Raw genomic sequence first — 21,535 nt, forward strand, 5'->3', positions numbered from 1 at the left:
ACATAATGGTTGCCATTCTAATATACAGAAACCAAATGAAAAACATTAAAGGAAACTTAAAATAGTTTACTTTGTCCAGAATTTTAAGTAGGTATAAAGTACCTTGTTTCACAGTTTAATGCATATTATTAAACTACATTTTTGTGGTTTCACAAATATTTCAGATTTGGTAATTACCATTCATTTTTTGTAAGAAAATAGAAGCGTTCAGCACTAGCGACATCTCTCGGCAGTTTGCGCAAAGTGAGGTTTGATTCCTGTCTGCGAGAATCAAGGCAGAGCCTCAGTTGTGACGTGGATTAGCGATGCTGACACGAGGGGCTTTGCGGGGAGGCTGAGGAGGATTTCCTACGACAGGCGTCAGATCTGGCCGAAAACCAAAGGACTCGAAGCGCACGACAGTGCGACAGGGAGCGTGCACCAGAAATTAGCTGATAAGAAGGGTCCAGTTTGTAAATGCCACATTTCTCTGAATCTGCGAGGACACTTTCTGGAAAGAAGACGAGATGAAAATTGCAGAGAATTTTGCATGAAAGAAACAAAGGGGCAGTATAAATTATGGGCGTGCCGAAGGAGGGGATTTAGAGGAGCCTTTGCCCCATCGGAAAATGAATTCCAGACACATAATTTTCATTTCAGTCGCAGTAATTTGCATTACTTGTCATAAAGAATTGATAATTACAAGTAAGACTGGTACAGATCATTGTAGGAACACATAACTTCAAACGGAAGCAATGTTTTGGAGTGGAGGACTTGCTCCCTCCCCCGTCCTGAAAAAAAATGTCCTTATTTGCTGAATTTGTCCACGCTGAAAAGGTCACTGTACAAATATTAAAATATCTTAGCAAAATGCAATTAAAATTTATGAAACCTAATACATGCTTTAAAATGCATAGTTAAGACAGGCCCCGGTGGATAAATTGAGTTAATCCCTGCGATATTACTGAAATGTGCATATGTACTGACTGTCCATTCTGAAATGCAGATAATTCTCATTTTAGTTGGGACCATACCGTGTGATTTGCGTTACGCTATACTCCTCCAATTCGGGCTGGGCAGAGAAACTTTTAGAGGGGCTACCGCCCACCCTTACCCACTTTGGCGTCGTCCCTGCTTTCAAACGATTCATCAAGTGCTCTCCGGCATCAGAAACGATTCTGAAATTATTTTCCTATACTGTTAACAGATGGCGTCCCAAGCAAATAGAATTAAATATTAAAATATTTCCTAGGAACGTTAAGCTGAAGCATATACTTTTCAAATAAACAAATTATGGAAAATATGTCTCGTTGCAAGAAATTGCGCTAGTGTACTAAATATGTAAACTCCTAATATAGAACGCACAAATAGCTCATTTTAACTGTGATATCTTTAAGGAGATAACTTGAATATCATATTACATCTTAAAAATTGTACTATGTATCTTGTAAGTATGTAGTGAGCCCCCGGTCATGCCACGTTTAGTTTTAAGGTGCAATTATTAAATATTTTACCAACCGTTGGTTAATGGTTATTAAAAGCTTACTGAAACTTTTAAAATACCAAACATTATTTTCATCAAGACATTGTTGATTACTTCAATTACCGCCACTGTGTATAGTATAGTGGCGTACCCAGGATTTTGGAAAAGGGCGAAGGTTACGTGTACTTTTTTTTAGTGGTCAGTCCTCATTTTGCCATATTTTTTCCTGTCTTCGACATTCTTTATTTAGGAATACTGGGATGACCCACACCAACCCCTGTTGGGCACGCCACTGGTATAGTATGTACTAAATTGGGGAGCTTGTCGTCTGATTAGGGCATATGGATGCTGATAAAACAACTGGGGAGAGCTATCACTTAATTTTAAATCGTACAAGAGCAAGTACGGCAATTTATTAACTTTCAATCATATCCTGGGTTCCCCGGCTCTGCATAATTCGTTCATGCGCTGGGTTTTAGTCACCGTTTCAATCATATAGCTTCGTTTCAGATTACCCTCTAAGCCTACCGCTGTCGCTTTGTAATGAAGGTGTCCGAAATTCGACCGGCGAAGACATACTGTCGTGTGCTTCGGGTTCCGTTAAAACTAGGACAGGGTGGCCACTCTAGAACCATGATAAAATTCAGGTATATTTTCAAGGCGAACTTTCTAAAAATTCAAGAGTACATGAAGATGTTTTCTCAATTTTAACCTTGCGTATTACCCCTCAACACACGCACACTTATATATAGTGCATATAGTATTAACGATATAAAAGGTCTGTGTGATTTCACTGTATCTAAAATTCTAATTCAAGTCAATTAAACGGTATAGCCCTAATATTTAAAATATTTAATTTAAGATGCGCATTTTACATTTGCCATTTCACATACTCCGACTCGAAATACATCTACAAACACAAGTCACAAATGTTACGCACGGAGTACACCTACAAATCTACGAAAAATTGTTAATTGAATAAGAATTTCAAATTCAAATTTAACGGATTAACTTCAAGGTACATTATCTTGCAGTAATCTTCGTCTGTCAGATATAGGTCGTTCTTCAAAGGACGTTAACAAATTAAACGGATTCAGAGATAATGATTTATTTTCCAAGCAGAATTATAAATTCAATGAGATTTGCATTAATAAAAGTTGAAGTTTTTCACGTCCACGGAGAAACATTTCCGCAGAATTCTCGCAGCCAAGAATTCACGCAAAATTCCAGGAAATCACCCTAGACTGCATTTAGTACACTAACGAGGCTTTGGCGTCCGGACCCGCAGCCAATATAATCCTCTGTGTCCATGTGCGTTTCCCCTTTTATCAAAAATTAATCACATGTGTTTGTAGATCCAGTCCCGATCAGCCGTGAATGCTGCGACGTCAGGGGTCCCTGTATCGAATCCTGTGCCTTGGACTTGGGTGTGCTCTGTCCTCATCTTCGGGATTAGCCAAAAGCAGAGGAGGACGACCCTCGTGAGGGCAGACCCCACCCTCACCCTCCGGAAGACTTGTGAGGGTGGTGGAGGGCGACTGCTAAATCGGAGGGTGAAGGAGGTTGATTCAAAATGAACACCCCTGGCCAAAAAATGGCAGAAAACGAAGGAAAGTCCCGGAATTCAATTATATCCGTGTGAAACTATAGATCAGGTCTCCATTAGCCTGTGTTGAACTTTACCCCTTCAAGGTATCTTCTGCGTATCATATCTTTTAGCGAAGACTACACTGACAATTCATGATGGCGTCATCCATTATGAAGTAGGTATTAAGTCCGCAAAGTAAGAAATAGGCGACGAAGTATAATAGAATAAAAAGGTTTTTTAAAAAATTGTCAGATCTTTATTCCCTTGTCCTCCCAGAACCATTAACCGCCGACGAATTATTAATGCCACCTAATTCCGTCTCCCCTTTCCCATTCCAAATGCAGCGAAAACTAATTATGGCTTTAGCAAAACGGTAAATTTTTCGCTAGGGATCTTTCGGATTCTCCCTCCCCGCTTTTTCGTTTTGCTTTTTTTCGAAATCTGGATAATGAAGTAATTTTTCTTTTCCAGCTGCGTGCGGAGACGTCGGGGGTTTAGGAGGGGGCTGTTTTTTCTCTCTCAGACAGGAGGAAAGGCGCGGACGTATGGACAATTAGACAAGTCTCCACGTTGAAAAGTTGGCGTCTCGTCAGGTTCCTAGAAATCACCGACCAAGAACTCAACAGTGATTCTTCTAGTATGAAATATTCATAACCTGTTTAAACCATCAAGAACAAGAGAGACGGGTAGGGCAAAAGAAATAGGAGGAAAAAAAGGAAGAGACGAGAGGGAGAGAAAAAAAAACTTGAAACGGAAAAAGGAGAGGTGGAGGGTGGGGGGAATGGTTCCTGTGCCCGTCAGAACATGCATTTCTTCTGCAAGATGGTGCCACGTTTTTTGGTGAATGAGAAAGAATGATCTGCCCACACTGTTTTGCTTTCAAGGGCTCGAAGTCGTTGCGACAAAGGGTGGTTTACACATAATCCGGGTCTTATCTTGATCGTGGTGGGCGCATTGGGTCAACCATATGGTTGGCACATCCGTCAAGCAGGGGAGGGGGTCAGTGAGATGCATTATTCAGGCTGGTTTGAGAAGCGCACTCATCACACCGGTCGTCGTGGCAGAGTGGTCAGGGGTCGTAGGTTCGAATCTGATTCATTGTATTTGTTGTTTCAGCATGGAGCAGTGGTAGACGTGACGTGTTGTGAGGCTAGAGGTTTCACGTTCGAACTCTGGCCAAGGCATGAGTGCGGCATCGTTATGTTCTATCTTCACAAGTTTGGTACAGCAAGGGTTCGCGGGTTCGAATCCCGGTCTGGGCACGGGCGTTCCTTGTGACTGTCCCTTAATGAATTTCATCATATCATCACTCACCCTAACCATCGCCAATAGTGGACGCTATGTAACCAAAATCCAACAACTTCACCGGTTCATCATCCATTCTCATCGTTGCGACTAACCCATGAGAAAGAAAATCGTCATGAAATAACCAATAGTGTATTCATTACGTCATCATTTAGAAAAAAGGAGGCAGACAGATCCAATGTGAAAGTGATAGAGACCAGAGTAAAGAGAGGGTCAGAGAAAGAGTGAGGGAGAGAGAGAGAGAGAGAGAGAGAGAGAGAGAGAGAGAGAGAGAGAGAGAGACAATTGGAGAATGAGCACAATAAAGAAAGAGTGAAAGGAATGAGAAAAAGTGAGAATAAAGGGAGTGAGCAAGAGAAGCAAACAGAGGGAGTGTAAGAGGAAATAAACTGGATGGAATAATAAGAAGAACGAGATAAAGAGCGAGAGAATGTCTTAGAGATGGAGAGAGAGAGAGAGAGAGAGAGAGAGAGAGAGAGAGAGAGAGAGAGAGAGAGAGATTTAGTGAAGAACAGGAGGTAGAATAAAAGAGAGAGAATGCAGAATAAAGAGAAAAAGCGGGAAATTATTAGAGAAAAATGAGAAATAGAGAGATGGAGACGGAAAGAGTGGGAGAAAGAAACGAGAAGAATGACTTGAAAGAATGAGAATTGTGAGTACAGAGAGATAGAGAGAGCGTGACAGTGTGAAAGAGACAGCCAGAGTGAGTAGAATAAAAGTAAAGGAGAATAATGAAACAGATAGAGAGTAATAAAGACAAAGAAGGAGGCGAATGGAGAGGGTTGGAGACAGAGTGTTACAGAGAGAAAGATGGAGAATGGAAGCTAAAGAAAGATTGAAAGGAATGAAAAGAAGTGTGAGATAAAAAAAGAGAGAGAGGAACAGATCAGAATAAATAGAATGAGAGGGAAATAGAGAGGGTTAGAGAAAGAATGTGAAAGAGAGAGTAGTAGAAAAAGGAGAATGGGAATAGTAAGGAATGAGAAGAAGTGTGAATAGAGGGAGACAGCAAACGTGAGAGCAGAATAAGGAGGGGAAGAGGTGAGACTGTAATTCAGCCCTTTCGATGTAGCCGACAGGGGCGGGCAGCGTGAATTACGAACACGCTTGAGGAGGCCTTGTCCATGCACGCATCTATCCTGTATTTCCTCGCGTTGGGGACGCACAGACAGCCACCGACGCCGATCGTTCGTGTAGCTGAAATGCCGCCGAATTCTTGATGAAGCCAGGTCGCAATTACTCCACCCAAGACGATCGTAATGCGACATTAGAGCCGTCGCGTGCTGGCTGCGTCGATAGATCATCGCTCAGATAAGATGGGAGTCGATATCTATTTCGTCACACGACACCCGATTTGCCCATGTAAGGCATATAGATTCATGAGTACGTTCGCACCAGATGTAGCCTAGTAAAGCAGATAAACATATCGAAAATGGACATAATTATTACCCCTTGACGGTCGAGCTTATGATCTCGCCAGCTTTGAGTATGTACAGTCACCGACAATAAAAATGAGACATGTAGATCCTGAAAGACTCGCTTCTCTGCAAGGCGCTATGTGTGCTGCCTAATTGTAAGGCGATAAGAGTATTTTAAGAGCAAATGGCAAATTCGACAGAGGACAATGGTGCACTTTGACGTTGTCTTTACAAATGGTATACAAAAATATATCAAACTGAAAAAATGGTTCTTGGAAAAGCCCCCCCCCCCAAAAAAAAACTCCAGTGCATCAATCTATGCGGTTTTGGTGTTTCGTAGAGATTTGATGCACTACGACGTAAGGGGTCCCAGGTTCGGATCCCGGCCTTGGCATGGGTGTTTGCAAGTGTACGTTCATCAATTCGTATAACACCCATATAATATTGTATATGTTATTAGATCAGAAAGCTAATTCTCTCGGTTCTTGGCTATCAGAATCCCAGACAGGAAACAGACACAAGGAATCTAAGGATTGCTGAGTAAAGAACTTGCATTAGTTTACAAATTGAAGGAAGTAAACAGGTACATCGACCCGGAATTTACCGCAGCAATCCTTGGAGGATAAATAGTGTGGGTTCTGATAGTCAGGGGGTCAGTCAGTCAAGTTAGTTGAGTTCGGCTAGTCAGTCGAGGCATTTCGAAAGAGATTAGACCAGAGGGAGAGTCTTCACGTCGACACGCTGTTGGGACAAGTCTATTCTACGAGCCAACATCTACTGCGAACGTCAGCTCCTAGTTGAAACAGGTAATTTTCCAATCACCATGCTGAAACAATCTTAGGGAGATTAAATCCAATTTGTGTGTGTATTGTCTATTCAGGTGTCACGCCATGCTATTCAATCACTACTTCTCGTATGAGTTAATGACGCCAAGCGAGTATGAATGATGAAATGAGCTATCGCCACCCAGGTTCGATACCGTCGTTCCTAAGGGAACGATACGAATGCATCACTCATCCTCATCTTCGCGAATAGCCAAAAAGTTGCAGAAAAATATATTAAAATAAACAAACTCAATCAATCAATGTAGAAATGATGCATTTAGTTTTCTGTGATGTAGAGGGTGTCTGTCTGATTGGAAAAACTTGTCTCGGAACGATGTCTGTGATAACTGGGAGCTTTTCGTGAGGAAAAATATCACTGGTGGATTTACAGCATACTGCTGACACTACGTAAAGTTACCAAGAATTCTTATACCACGCGAGCACGAAGAACAAAAACGCATCTGTGCCTTTTCAGCGAACCAGGCGGATAAGATAAGATCCAAGAGGATTCTCTTTGAAGATGCTCCCTTTCGGGATGCTGGGATAATCTCAAAAATTGAACCCGGAAGAAGAAACTTCAGGCTCTTTTCTGTATAATTTCAGGCTCATTTCCAGTGCAAATGAGCCTGCAAAATTCTCTCTTTACCATACACCGAACTAAACTTCTAGAAACCCAGCGAACCTTAATGTATCTCTCTTGTATGAGTGGTCTTTGGTTCGATCACCGACACGTGTCGAGGTTTCCAATGTTGGAACAGCACGGAAAGGACCGGTGTAGAACAGCCAATTTCCAGTACCGTAAAAACATAGTGCAAAAAAATACCGTTTTTCAAGTATTAACGACCATTACATTAATTATTTTTATGATTCAGTTTCTAAAAAAATATATCTGGTGCACCCAACTGTATTTTATAATCATTACATCTTTATCCGTAATAAAATATTAAAATTTCAATAAAAATGGTTACACAACTAAATCTGTAATTTTGTTATCTTTGAAATATTCTTCTCTGATCTTCCAAATTGATGCCTTTTTAGTGCATCACACAGGACCCCAGTGCATGTCTATGCATTTCTGTGTGTATTTTGACACACTAAGGAGTACATAATCTGAAGTTTATGTACGTGCATGTGTTTTTGTTCATATATGTGTCATTTAACATGACTTGAGTTCTGTGTGTTACAATTAGGATATCGATAATGTAGATAAGACGAGACGGGATGAGACTTGCAGTGTCTCGGTCTCGTCTCTAGTTGTACGTCACGTTCTCGTCTCGTCTCGATTTATAAACGTATGTCTCGTTCTTGTCTAAGATCATTACAAGCATATAGAGAGACAAGCTACAGTGGCAACAGTTATGCGCATTCAGCAAACGCCAATTCTCTCTACAAGATGGCAGCACCTCCCAGAACAATTTACACCTGATTTTTCTTGAGTTGCGATTGGTTCTGAATCAGTTACGTCAGAGATTAGTAATTTTGTGCCAAATTCAACGTAATACCATGATGAGGGACTCTCCTGACAAGTGTTGCCATCTACCAGTGGACGTAATCTTCACTTAAGGTTGCGCAACCATTTTTCAATTCAGTTTGTCTGTCTTATCACTGAAATATTCTATGGTAGAACAGATCGTTAGAGTAAAGTCTGTCAAACCACGTGCTTTTGTTTATTTTGGCTTCTTTCTGAAACTGATCAGGGGGAACATGTAGCTGGATAAATGCAGTTTTTCAGAACTCTGTCAAAGCGACAATGCGTCACAGTCCCACGCCCATGACGAGCATAAAAGTACAGGGTGCTCGATGCAAAATATGGATCATTGGCACCCAGTGACCCTTGGCTATTGGGAAAATATTACTTAAAACACAAAAGAGAGAGTGGGGGAATGGGATATGTATTGTCTACCCGAATTGGCTGCAACCTCACAACGATTGGAAAACACCCTGTAATGATCACGTCACACACCGCTCATATTTTAATCAAGAGGGACAACAATGACCCCCAATGTCAACTCGATTTCGTTCAAGATGGTCCCACAAAAGGGTGGGGAATTGATGTTTTTGACGAAACTGGAAAAAAATAGTCTGAATCGATTAATGGATCTGACAGGTTTAAATTAGTTGGCGGGTGTCATGAAAACAGGCCGGAAAGAGGTATTTGTCCAGTTTGAACTTGCCGTAATTTGACTCTTCGTTGGAGCCATGGAAAAAGAGCGATTGTACCAAAGAAGGTGTCAATGGGTGGGAAATTATGTAATTAGTGGCCGTGGTTAATAGTGTGGGAAAACGTTTGATTTCACTGTGATTGTTTTGTCGGCATGGAAAAGTGGATTATTATAACATAATGCATTCCTTCTTCCATTAAACTGTTGTTTATCAGCTTTGTCAGTGCTCAAGTAACGTAATATCATAGACTTTTACAAAAAAAAAAAAAAAAAGGCGTGAAGGTAGAGCTCCACACATTCCAGTTTCGACCAGTTCCAACCGCTTTTATATCAATGTATACGTCAGTGAGAGGCTGTGTAAGCTCCAGAGGTGCTTATGCAAGGAAGTGAAAATAATCTTCCCGAGAACACCCACCCCCCAACCGAACCGATCCCTGACGTGTGATCACCTCCCGTATGAGCGTCTAAATCCAGCAATAAGCTACCTCTCTCGTAATTTTTAAAATGACCCCCCCCCTCCATTTACCATAAAGAATTAGGCGATCACCCCTCACTCGAATGATTGCTTTGGTTAATTTTATTTCGCTTGTCTGTCACTTTGGCTAATCGCGAAGAATGACGATATGATGAAGAGACACTAACAAAGATTCGAACCTGGGACCCCTGTCGTCTTAGGGCGCTGTGTTAACCAGTCCGCCACGGAGCTCGGCTCCCCTCATTCGAGATATCCAAAATTACCAATAAATCGTCACCCCAATAACGTCTAAAACCTAAGTGGGGTGCAGAGGAGGGCACTGCCCATTCCAAAACTTCCACGAGCTCCCCAAATATTCCTATTCCTTTTTTTTTAAATATATATTAAGTTTTATTGATACATAGTTTTATTTTTAATACGCATTAAAATTAGTGGTAAATGTTAATAAAACTTAATATGTCACATAAACTACGTCTGTATTGTGTGTAACGGATATAATTTACGTGGAAAAAAATAATATTGAAATCGTTTCTGAGTTCATTAAGAAAATAGGTTATTAGAAGCTATACTGTATATAAATTGTTTTCGTGTTGTGTTTACCAATTTCAGAAGGCTTCAGTGTGTCCAATGCAAATTGTATGACATGGCAATTTCACTCGATATCTGAAGGATGGCACATTATACTTTGTAACTCAAAAATGACCAAAAATGGCACTTACCATATTTTACAACCCGAGTCCTGCATATAATCTATACATAGACAAATTTGACAGGCCAGAACACGCTAGTCTAGGTTCGTCCCTCAAGAAGACGCGTAACGGTAACAACAGACTTTCAGTTAACCTAATGAAAGGCAGCTAAAGAAATGATTAATCTGTCTCCACGATAGAGGTCCTTAATACGCCACTACCGTAAACGCAGTTCGTTTCTATAAACAAGATTATGAGACTCATTTCATATTGCAAGCTCTATGGAAAAATAAGATTATGAGACTCATTTTCATTGTGCAAGCTCTAGCGGTCAGTTCTCTGATGCTTTTTCTTTCTCTCTTCTCTTCCACAGATTCGTTACTAGGTTCAGGCTCGGACGATGAAGAAGAGGAAGAAACGCCGCCGCCGAAAGCTGCCCCGACGGAGGCGAACAACAACAATCTCCTGGCAGCGACCACGCCCGCCGTCGACAAGGCCCCGCCCACCGCCGTAGACATGCCCACGGAGAAGGACTCCCTGAACGACTCCGAGGGGTCCATAGACGGAGACACGGAGACCAGGGACTCGCAAACTGAGAACAAATCTCCCGACGACAACAACGTCGGGAGCAAAAGGAGGGGGCCCCGCACCACCATCAAGGCGAAGCAGCTGGAGATTTTGAAAACGGCGTTCGCTCAAACGCCGAAGCCCACGCGCCACATACGGGAGCAGCTGGCCAAAGAGACGGGTCTGCCGATGAGGGTCATACAGGTAAATAAAGAACGTTTGCATTCTCCCGCAAGAAACATGCTTCCCTCTTTCCAGGTTCAGGGTTCGAGTCCTAATGACGTAATATTCACGATTTCGTAGCGGATTTCGCTCACACACTCAAAACCGTAATACATCGATTGAACCAGACATTACGCATTTTTAAGACTCGGCTGGACCAGTGAAGCCGTTTTTTTAAAATTCCTCTCCTTTCGAGAATTTGCTATGATATTCCAAAAATCTGAAAGATCACATCCTTCCAGAGCATTCACGTAGATCTTCGTGTGCTTTGCTTTTCCTGTTGCCTATTCGTAGTCACGAAACTATTGTAAATATGTAGACAACAGCGAAAGCAAAGCACACGAAAATTCAAGTTAATGCTCTAGTGTAGAGGGAATTTGAAATATCAGAGCAGTTTCTCGAAAGGAGTGAAATTTGGAAAACTGCTTCACTGACGTCGGCCAAGGAAAGATGCAGAAAGGTGCATCAAAAAGCGCATTAATTGATGCATTAAAGTACACCTCGACACAGAAATACTAACTTGCATCATAATGATGCATTTCGGCGTTACATTTACAAAAGCTATACATAAATGCATCGAATTGTAAACCTGATTCTTGGCAAAGACCAAAAACATACATTAGTGTATCGAATACATTTGATGCACCAGAAGCTCATCGATCGATGTGTACAGACAGAACTCTTAATGCATCAAATCTACTTCATGCACTAGAAACATACAGATTGACGAACGCGGTATAAATGTGTATTCTCCCAATCTGTCAACATACACAAATTCCAATTTAGTAATATATGCTTAACACTGATATTGCCCATATAAAAAAGCAATATACACAAAATAAATTTGATTTTTTAAAAAAATATGACTAATTTCAAGAGGTTATAAAAACATGTGTAATTCAGGAACAAGGAAGCTCTAAGCTGCGTTACATACTTTTGTACTCATATTAAATAGTTTTTTAATGTCCTTACAACGGAAAAGCGAAATAAAATAAATCAATAATACGTTCACGGTGGTTTTGATTATTATGGAAAGTGAGATAATATAGACAAATTAAACTTTTTGCGTTTTGTTATACTGTAAACGAGCTCCTTTGAATGGTAACATCGGATGTCTATCAAATTATTTCAGGAGGGTACAATCCGAATCAAAATATTTAAGATGCATTGTACCCCTTTTACTTCCACGCCACTGATAACAAACATTAACAAATAAACATTCCGAATATAACGTCGCATATAACAAGGGAAAGAACTGCTGTACACGGATCACCAAAAATTCAATGCCTACGTTTTCAAATAGATTAATACTGTTCGCAAGAACTCCAAGAAAATTGAAGAAAAATTAAAAAGAGTAGCACATGTAATTGTTTTGCCCATAAGACACAGGCGACTCGAATTATGCTAAAACTTACATTTCTCCTCAAGTCACATTATTAGCATACTATTTGTCAAATATCAAGTAATTTACATCTTTTTGTTCGCACCATCTACTGGCCTTCAACCCAACTAAGGAATTGATGTGTGGCTGTGCGGCGTGGGATCTTAGCAGCTGGCATCGTTCGGTAGACTTGGTCATGAAATGTTTGTTGTGGTTCGTTTACAATAGGTAGATGGTGATTAATGCCAGACAGTACACAAGGAAGGAAGGATCGGGTGTGACCGTTTCTTTCAACTCGGTGACATTCTCAAATTAGCCGCGTCAAAGGACATGCAAAAGACCTCGGCTTCAGAAGCGCTGGCAGTCAGTGGCGTTATAAATGGAGGGGGTTATCATAGAGGAAGCTACATTTTAGCGAGTTTAGCTCTTCACCACCTTGGTGACTGAGCGTGTTCAGGGCTCAATTCATAATCTCGACTGCAAAAGTACAGGGTTCTAATCCAGGTCAGAAAGTGAGAGGGAAGAGATAGGGTAAGGGCTGTACCAATATGTCTTCGTCTCGACTGTCGTACACTTGGAATTCTTCTCCTTCGTCTAATTTTAAGGTAAACGTTTTTCTTGCCTGCAGAATGTGATTGCAAGAAAATACACATAAAACAGGCTAAAAGTATAAAACCATCAACAATTTGATACTTGCACCAGTAACAAGCGAGGGAGCCAACTTTTGAAAACACAAGTTCACAAAAAAATCTCATAAACCCTCTCTTCCATGTATCATAAAAGTGTTGCACACCAACAATACATCCTTACTTAAAAAAAAAAAAAACAACAACTATTATTTACTGATTGTAATAAGTACTACACCACGAATCACGATAACAAATAAGTATGTAATAATTAGACGACAAATTATTGGGTGGGATGGGTCCCCACAGGCCATATCAGTTGGTGCCAGCCTTGTTCGCACCCGGTGAGGGACGAAAATAGCTCGTACAGGTGAACAGCCATCGTACACTCTTACCGTAAAATTTACAGCAATCTACCGTTAAAATTTAACAGTCTCGTGTCAATTAACAAAAACGGTATTCAACCGTTTAAATTTGAATATTTTATCATGCATAAAGATAGACGATGATAAAAAATTGCAGTTCAGTGCACCACCAATATATTTTTTGAAACTTAGCTATTACACTATTAATTACACAAACTGTGTAACGGTCTTATATTAATATCATGCAAATGATCATGATATGGGAGCCTTTTGGTTTTGGCAAGAAAAAAATTAACATTCTTATACTTCTATGAAAGGCAATTACATACATTTTTCTTTATGGCAATTAGAAATTATACTTTGTTATCTTCTTACATGTGGTTATCTTCTCAATTTTAAATAAAAGTCTACATTATGTAAAAAAAAAAGATCAAGATATTAACTTATTTCTACTGCAGTAAAACGTTCAGAAACAATAAAGAAAAATGATTAAAAAAATACTCATAAGTCTAGAGCCATCTATTGTTCACCATAGCAAACCATATCTCAACATAGTACTGACTTTTTAAAAAATCTATTTTGCTTTCGAATTATTCAATAATAAGATAAAATCAGACAATATTATCAAAAACCATTCAAATTTGTTATGTTAAAACTTTGTAAAAATTATGTCAGCCTGGATTCTGGAAAGAAAAAATATCAATCGTGGTGAAAAAATAAATTATCATCACCACGTAATACCGTGAAAAGGGCAATGGGCATTTTATTTGCCGCAGCTACTAGATGAAAGCGAAATGGTTTCTACAGTATAAGTGTCTTACAGTGTGTGCATATGTCAGATGGTTCAATCAAAAACAAGTAAAAAAAACCAACAGTGCACAAGAAGTCCATAAAATACATTTGATTTTTTTTTCCTGTGCGTATAGTTCATCAACGGACGGTCGCTTCATCATTTTCTATCTTAATGCATGAGAAATTATTCGAAATTAAATTTAAAAAAAGGTTGTCCGTTTTTTTGTAAAATAACAGGTACACTGTTAATTTTTAACGGCAGAATATTGTAAAATTTACGGTAACGTCTAACGGTGTACCTGGAGGTATAGAGGCTGAGTTGGCATCCATCTCGGAAACCAAATTAAAGATTTAAGAACTTTTTTTCGGTCGATCGTGACCCAACAATCACAGGAAAAGGGAGTCTACGTACCCCGTCCATTGTGACGTCACCTTCCTTATCCGCAACGGCTTCCTAAATTGGCCGCTGTCCAAAGCGTCCGAGAACGGGAGCTATTAAGCAACCCCTAATTCAATGGCGATCTTAGAGTGGAAATGGAAACAAGGAACTCCTTATCGCACAAGAAACATCTCGATTTCCAGGCCAATTCGTGCTAGATTTCCGGTGATGGCGTTTGGAGCTGCACCGACGCCTGTTAAAACGGGCCGCAAACATTTTTTTATTTATTTTCATTAAATGTAAATATATTTTTTATCCATCAGCACAGGTAACGATTACAAGGTACAATTGCGTGAACCGTAAATACATTGTTACAAACTGAATCATAAAAATTATATTAATTACGTTATGAAATGACTGTTAATACTTCAAAAAAGGTATTTTTTACGGTTCTACGGGAGCGTAAATTGGCGATCTTACACTGTCATTTCTTCAGTCAACGTTTTAGAGTGTAGCACAGCAATCGCTTTGAAAAGTAACTGCTTCAAGTTATTATCCTGTAAATATAAGTTTTATCATAATTACTAATATCTTAATTATCCTATTTCATTTTTCAGTGGCGTATGAACAGGGTACAGGGGTACATTTCCCCCCTTAAATCGTTTGATATGATTTGCATCTCTCCTCAAATAATTTCACAGACGCAAGATGCTGCGTTGCAAAGAATTTAAGTTTTAGTATAGCTATAGTTGAGTGTAAACAAATTCCTTTGTCTGCATTATCTCTATATCGAAAAGAATGAAATGAAAACCACGGTGAATCTGTTATATGTGGAGTCCGAGTGCATTCGGAACATCTCCAGCTGACTGCGCGAGTCTAGCCAGCGAGCCTACGAGCAGTGTACAGCGTGATAGCTATAGGCGCAGAGTAGAGATGACGTCAGCGGTTCACTTCTTGATTGGAGGCGTCGGGAGTTATGACTCGCTCCCAAGGTGCAAGCGCAGAACGGCCAGAGCTGTTACGGAAATAATCTTACTCTACCAGACTGTAGTACTGATTACTTAATTTGATCTGTACTCTTGAAATAAATTATAAGGACTATTTAAAATGAGTGCAGCACGATGGAATGAAACTTAGAACTTATCTGTTCCTGATATTTTAATGTTCCTCTTGCTGTAAATTTTTTAAAGCTTGTTAGAAACTATCTTGGAAATATCCACACTTCTTTAAAATTCAAAACTATTTGTGAATATTGCTTATTTTTATTAGAAAAACAAGATTTGTAAATTTTATTTAAAAAACCGAGAACCATGTGGCCTGTTCTAAAATAGAATGGCTTATGTTTACATATACACACAAGCACATACAAAAATATTATGTATATATGTATGAAGACTGGACTTTGTAAACCCAAAATAAAAAACGTTCCTCCTGCGTCATTCTTGTCTTGTATTACACCGAAAAAAGATACGCAGAAGAAAAACGGTACGCATTCTACTGCAAGGGCTGTTTTATAATTTATTTGTAATAATTAAAAGCGCACTGAGTACTTACCGCCAATGAACAGATAGTGTCTTTCACCAGAGCAGCAACAAATGATTCCTCTCGGGACCTTCACATAAGTTGACCTAGAAACAAAGACGAAAAAACTATTAGGACTTGTTGTACAAGAACGATGATAATTGAATGATAATGTTCGATATCATTATTGTATCTTAACCTTCTCCTTATCGGTAAGCCGGACACATGTCAAGTCACCGCGGACTTCTTTCAAAAATAAATTTACATAAAACGCATGTCATTAGTAACGCGTTTAGAATATCTTGAGAGAGCGTTGTAATTACGATAACCAAGGTTGATAAAAGTCCAGAAATTGTAAGTAAATTCAATTCCGGTTCAGGAGAGACAAATCAGCAACTGTGAATGGTTTCTGGACCGTAAAGATTTTTTTTATCTTTAAAGCATTTCATTTCGGTCCCAATTTTCCGGATCAATTTAAATACGATACAAGTTCGGTATTGAAATGAAGCAATACGCAAGTCGGACCGAATTTAAATTGTGGAGAAAAAACAAAAGTCCCGTTCCGTGTTTTACATATTAGATTTAAGATCTTGATTACAATTTTAATATTTTTCTTTCTGTTTCAACTACCCTTATACACTGTATTAAGAAAAAATCCGAGGAAAAACTGTCTAAGATCACTTACATTTAGCTTTTCACTTTTTTAGACTATTAATATGTGAATAACAGCATATTTTTTTCCGTAACAAATTCTGAAACGTCCTTAGGTTATGAATAAAATGACATTATTGTTATTGAAATGGTCATCCGTTACAAATTAACCATAAATATTTTTTCTCAAAATTCTTCCAAGTAATAAAATGACATGACTAATTGTTTATTTGATTCTGAAATTAACGGAAAATGTTTACTAAATCGTTAAACTCTTCCCTTATATATTGCCAGTTACTGTGTGAAAAACTTTATCACACACAATACCTAACAATACATGCTGTAGCTGATTGAATGTGGTTTCTTTTCGAAAACTATGAATCAATTTGTGCTAAGGTCGTGAATGTACCAAGATCAGTATTGCCACCTGACATTTAGAGCCACTAAAAATCAGTAAACAATCGTATGTGTTTTGTTTTTCCTTCCTGCTTGTTTACAGATAAAAAAACAACAACAGAGAATCACTCGCACAGTATGTACTGTCTGGTCGCCAAAGTCACGTGGCTCGTCATAAATTTCTGCTTCTCTAGCCAGTTTGATAAGAACGGACCCAAGCAGTAAATAACTGTTCTCGTGTGCTTCAAGTTGGTGATGCTATCAGCACCCTCTGACGGCATTTTGAAATATTACTCTTTGAACATGTTTAAAACTCGTCGGCTACACTTCCATGCGAGCATTGTTAGGCTCGGCATTGGGTGCGCGAGAGGTCACAACGCCAGTGTCTGGGCCTTTTTATGTTAATTCGATATGGCAGCCGAACATTTTTATATCGACATAAATTTCACATTGAATTTTAAAAGGCCGAGGTTGCTTTCACGGTCTGGCCATGCTGCGTTCGAGGTTTTGTAAACATCTGTTCGCGTGATGATTCGTGACATGGGAACGAATCAATCCTGCTACTGTATGGACTACACTCTGTATCGGGAGTCTGTGGAGCAAGGCAGTGCAGGCTGTTGCAAACGGCTGGTAGCTTGAGCCGCGTCTTCCCCTCCATGCACCCACATCCCCTCTCACACGTTTTGGTCGAGCCCCCTCGAGTCACTACTTGCGCAGACGACTTGTTTTCGTTTGCTGATGTTTTGGATATCCAAAATTGGATGTGTTTTGGATATCCCGTTCTGGACTAGATCTGGCGACATATTGGATATTCTGAATTGGCCAATGTTTCTGCTGACAGCTAGTTCTATAGCCTACATGTTTGGGCTATGTATTAGATGTCTAGAATTGGTCGAGTTTCAGATATCTAGTTCTGGATATCCAATATACGTCCCATGGATATCCATAATATCCATGGATCTGAACTTGACATTGTGGATATCCAATGGATATCCCTTGGAGATTTGTGCTGTATGGGGTAGACCTTCGTTATTGGGTCAATCCATACCAAATGGTACTCCACTGTTGGCTATGTACGCACAGAACCCTTAAAACGTATCAATTGACACAAATAAGAAGAAGAGTCGAATGAAAACCTTAATAGCCAGACAAAAATTATGATACAGACTATATGCAGTTCAAATTTCTGTGAGGTATCAACTGTTATTTGTAAAACGACCTCAAGGTTGCAACACTTATCAAGTGAGCTTCAAAACGCCATTTTTGCCATTTTAAATATTGCGCCCCTCCACACACTTGCACAAATAAACAGCAGTGGTCTCTTCCCTCTGGAAGTAATACAGTACCTCTAAATGTAACATGCAAATGATGGTTTCAATCACAGTGGTCATTCTGGGCAAGAGTCACAATGCGAACTGTGAGTTGTTCTTCAAGACTGCTTAGTAAAGAAGGTGTTTCCAAACAAGAGTCACAATGCGAAATGTGAGTTGTTCTTCAAGACTGCTCAGTGAGGAGGTGTTTCCGAGCAAGAGTCACAATCCGAATTGTGAGTTGTTCTTCAAGGCTGCTCAGTGAGGAGGTGTTTCCGGGCAAGTCGCAATGCGAACTGTGAGTTGCTCTTCAAGACTGCTCAGTAAGGAGGTGTTTCCGGGCAAGAGTCACAATGCGAACTATGAGTTGTTCTTCAAGAATGCTCAGTAAGGAGATGTTTCCGGACAAGAGTCACAATGCGAACTGTGAGTTGTTCTTCAAGACTGCTCAGTAAGGAGATGTTTCCGGACAAGAGTCACAATGCAAACTGTGAGTTGTTCTTCAAGACTGCTCAGTAAGCAGGTGTGTCTGGACAAGAGCCACAATGCGAACTGTAAGTTGCTCTTCAAGACTGCTCAGTAAAGAGGTGTTTCTGGGCAAGAGTCACAATGCGAACTGTGAGTTGCTCTTCAAGACTGCTCAGTAAAGAGGTGTTTCTGGACAAGAGCCACAATGCGAACTGTGAGTTGCTCTTCAAGACTGCTCAGTAAAGAGGTGTTTCCGGGCAAGAGTCACAATGCGAACTGTGAGTTGTTCCTCAAGACTGCTCAGTAAGGAGGTGTTTCCGGGCAAGAGTCACAATGCGAAATGTGAGTTGTTCTTCAAGACTGCTCAGTGAAGAGGTGTTTCTGGACAAGAGTCACAATGCGAACTGTGAGTTGTTCTTCAAGACTGCTCAGTGAGGAGGTGTTTCCGGGCAAGTCACAATGCGAACTGTGAGTTGTTCTTCAAGACTGCTCAGTAAGGAGATGTTTCCGGGCAAGAGTCACAATGCGAACTGTGAGTTGTTCTTCAAGACTGCTCAGTAAAGAGGTGTTTCTGGACAAGAGCCACAATGCGAACTGTGAGTTGCTCTTCAAGACTGCTCAGTAAAGAGGTGTTTCTGGACAAGAGCCACAATGCGAACTGTGAGTTGCTCTTCAAGACTGATCAGTAAAGAGGTGTTTCTGGGCAAGAGTCACAATGCGAACTGTGAGTTGCTCTTCAAGACTGCTCAGTAAAGAGGTGTTTCCGGGCAAGAGTCACAATGCGAACTGTGAGTTGTTCTTCAAGACTGCTCAGTGAGGAGGTGTTTCCGGGCAAGTCACAATGCGAACTGTGAGTTGCTCTTCAAGACTGCTCAGTAAGGAGGTGTTTCCGGGCAAGAGTCACAATGCGAACTATGAGTTGTTCTTCAAGAATGCTCAGTAAGGAGATGTTTCCGGACAAGAGTCACAATGCGAACTGTGAGTTGTTCTTCAAGACTGCTCAGTAAGGAGGTGCTTCCCGGCAAGAGTCACAATGCGAACTGTGAGTTGTTCTTCAAGACTGCTCAGTAAGGAGGTGCTTCCCGGCAAGAGTCACAATGCGAACTGTGAGTTGTTCTTCAAGATTGCTCAGTAAAGAGGTGTTTCTGGGCAAGAGCCACAATGCGAACTGTGAGTTGTTCTTCAAGATTGCTCAGTAAGCAGGTGTTTCTGGACAAGAGCCACAATGCGAACTGTGAGTTGCTCTTCAAGACTGCTCAGTAAAGAGGTGTTTCTGGGCAAGAGCCACAATGCGAACTGTGAGTTGTTCTTCAAGACTGCTCAGTAAGCAGGTGTTTCTGGACAAGAGCCACAATGCGAAATGTGAGTTGCTCTTTAAGACTGCTCAGTAAGCAGGTGTTTCTGGACAATAGCCACAATGCGAACTGTGAGTTGCTCTTCAAGACTGCTCAGTAAGCAGGTGCTTCTGGACAAGAGCCACAATGCGAACTGTGAGTTGCTCTTCAAGACTGCTCAGTAAGCAGGTGTTTCTGGACAAGAGCCACAATGCGAACTGTGAGTTGCTCTTCAAGACTGCTCAGTAAGGAGATGTTTCCGAGCAAGAGTCACAATGCGAACTGTGAGTTGTTCTTCAAGACTGCTCAGTAAGGAGGTGCTTCCCGGCAAGAGCCACAATGCGAACTGTGAGTTGTTCTTCAAGATTGTTCAGTAAAGAGGTGTTTCTGGACAAGAGCCACAATGCGAACTGTGAGTTGCTCTTCAAGACTGCTCAGTAAGCAGGTGTTTCTGGACAAGAGCCACAATGCGAACTGTGAGTTGCTCTTCAAGACTGCTCAGTAAGCAGGTGTTTCTGGACAAGAGCCACAATGCGAACTGTGAGTTGCTCTTCAAGACTGCTCAGTAAAGAGGTGTTTCTGGGCAAGAACCACAATGCGAACTGTGAGTTGCTCTTCAAGACTGCTCAGTAAAGAGGTGTTTCTGGTTTGGTTTGAGTTGATGTTTTAAGTCCACTTTATGCACAGTAAGGCTAATCGGGACTGGACATACAGTTTAAAGTGGAATCCGAACCACTATGTGCCTCCACCGGGTATCGAACCCGGGACCCCTTGATTACAAGGCGACGACGCTACCACTGCGCCATCGCGGAGGCCCTGGAGAGAGGTGTTTCTGGGCAAGAGTCACAATGTGAACTGTGAGTTGTTCCTCAAGACTGCTCAGTAAGGATGTGCTTCCGGACAAGAATAACTCCTGAAACTACGCACATTTTTCTTAGACGAGGCTGGTGTTGTACAAGTAGACCACACAGCTGCGCTCTAGGTAGAGGCGGAATATAGCTACTAAATATTTCGTACTTACCAGTTCTTAATCCTAATTTTAAAAGTTGTTTAGAGACAAAAATGGTAATCGAGGTTTGTTTTAAGGGGGTTTACATTTTCCGCTTTGGTTTCCCGGATTTCTATACTACTTCCATTTCAAAATTTTGTTTTTCTCAAAATTTCGTGAGGTGCTGTAGCCCCATTAGCTCCTCCCTGCGTACGCCCGTGACTCCGTGTAAGTTACACTCCGAGCAAATGTCACTTCGGATAAGTCACTCCCAGCAAGAGTTTCACTCCGTACAAGCGTCACTCCAGACAAAAGTCACTCAGATCAAGTGTTACGGGCAAGTCTCATTTCGAGCAAACATTTCGTGCTAATTTTTTAAATAATTTTTAGATCATTTCGCAGGTCATTTTAGAGAATTCTAAACATCCCAACCTAGATTTTTAATACAATTAAAATATTTAATTTCTTAAGGGCTTCCCCGATGGAATGCCTTGTTCTCAATTGGTCCTTGGTTCGATCCCTGGTGGAGTCCATTTTAAGCTGTAGGTCCAGTTCCGATTACCCTTTCGGTGCATAAAATAGACCTAAAAGCAAATTCATAATTTCTTGTCA

At 40.5% G+C, this 21,535-nt stretch overlaps 1 protein-coding gene across 4 annotated transcripts in view; it reads left to right on the forward strand.

Moving 5' to 3' along the window:
• Positions 1 to 21,535, forward strand: part of Lim1 (LIM homeobox 1) — a 182,293-nt gene that overhangs the window by 110,144 nt on the left and 50,614 nt on the right. For all 4 annotated transcript variants that reach the window (XM_083129155.1, XM_083129156.1, XM_083129158.1 and 1 more), the window contains exon 3: positions 10,297 to 10,694. In XM_083129155.1, coding sequence (XP_082985281.1) covers positions 10,297 to 10,694 — 398 coding nt within the window. The remainder of the gene's footprint in view (positions 1 to 10,296; positions 10,695 to 21,535) is intronic.

This window comes from Lepisma saccharinum, chromosome 9 (assembly GCF_977018435.1).
Source record: "Lepisma saccharinum chromosome 9, izLepSacc3.1, whole genome shotgun sequence".
In the NCBI taxonomy this organism is placed as follows: Eukaryota; Metazoa; Arthropoda; class Insecta; order Zygentoma; family Lepismatidae; genus Lepisma; species Lepisma saccharinum.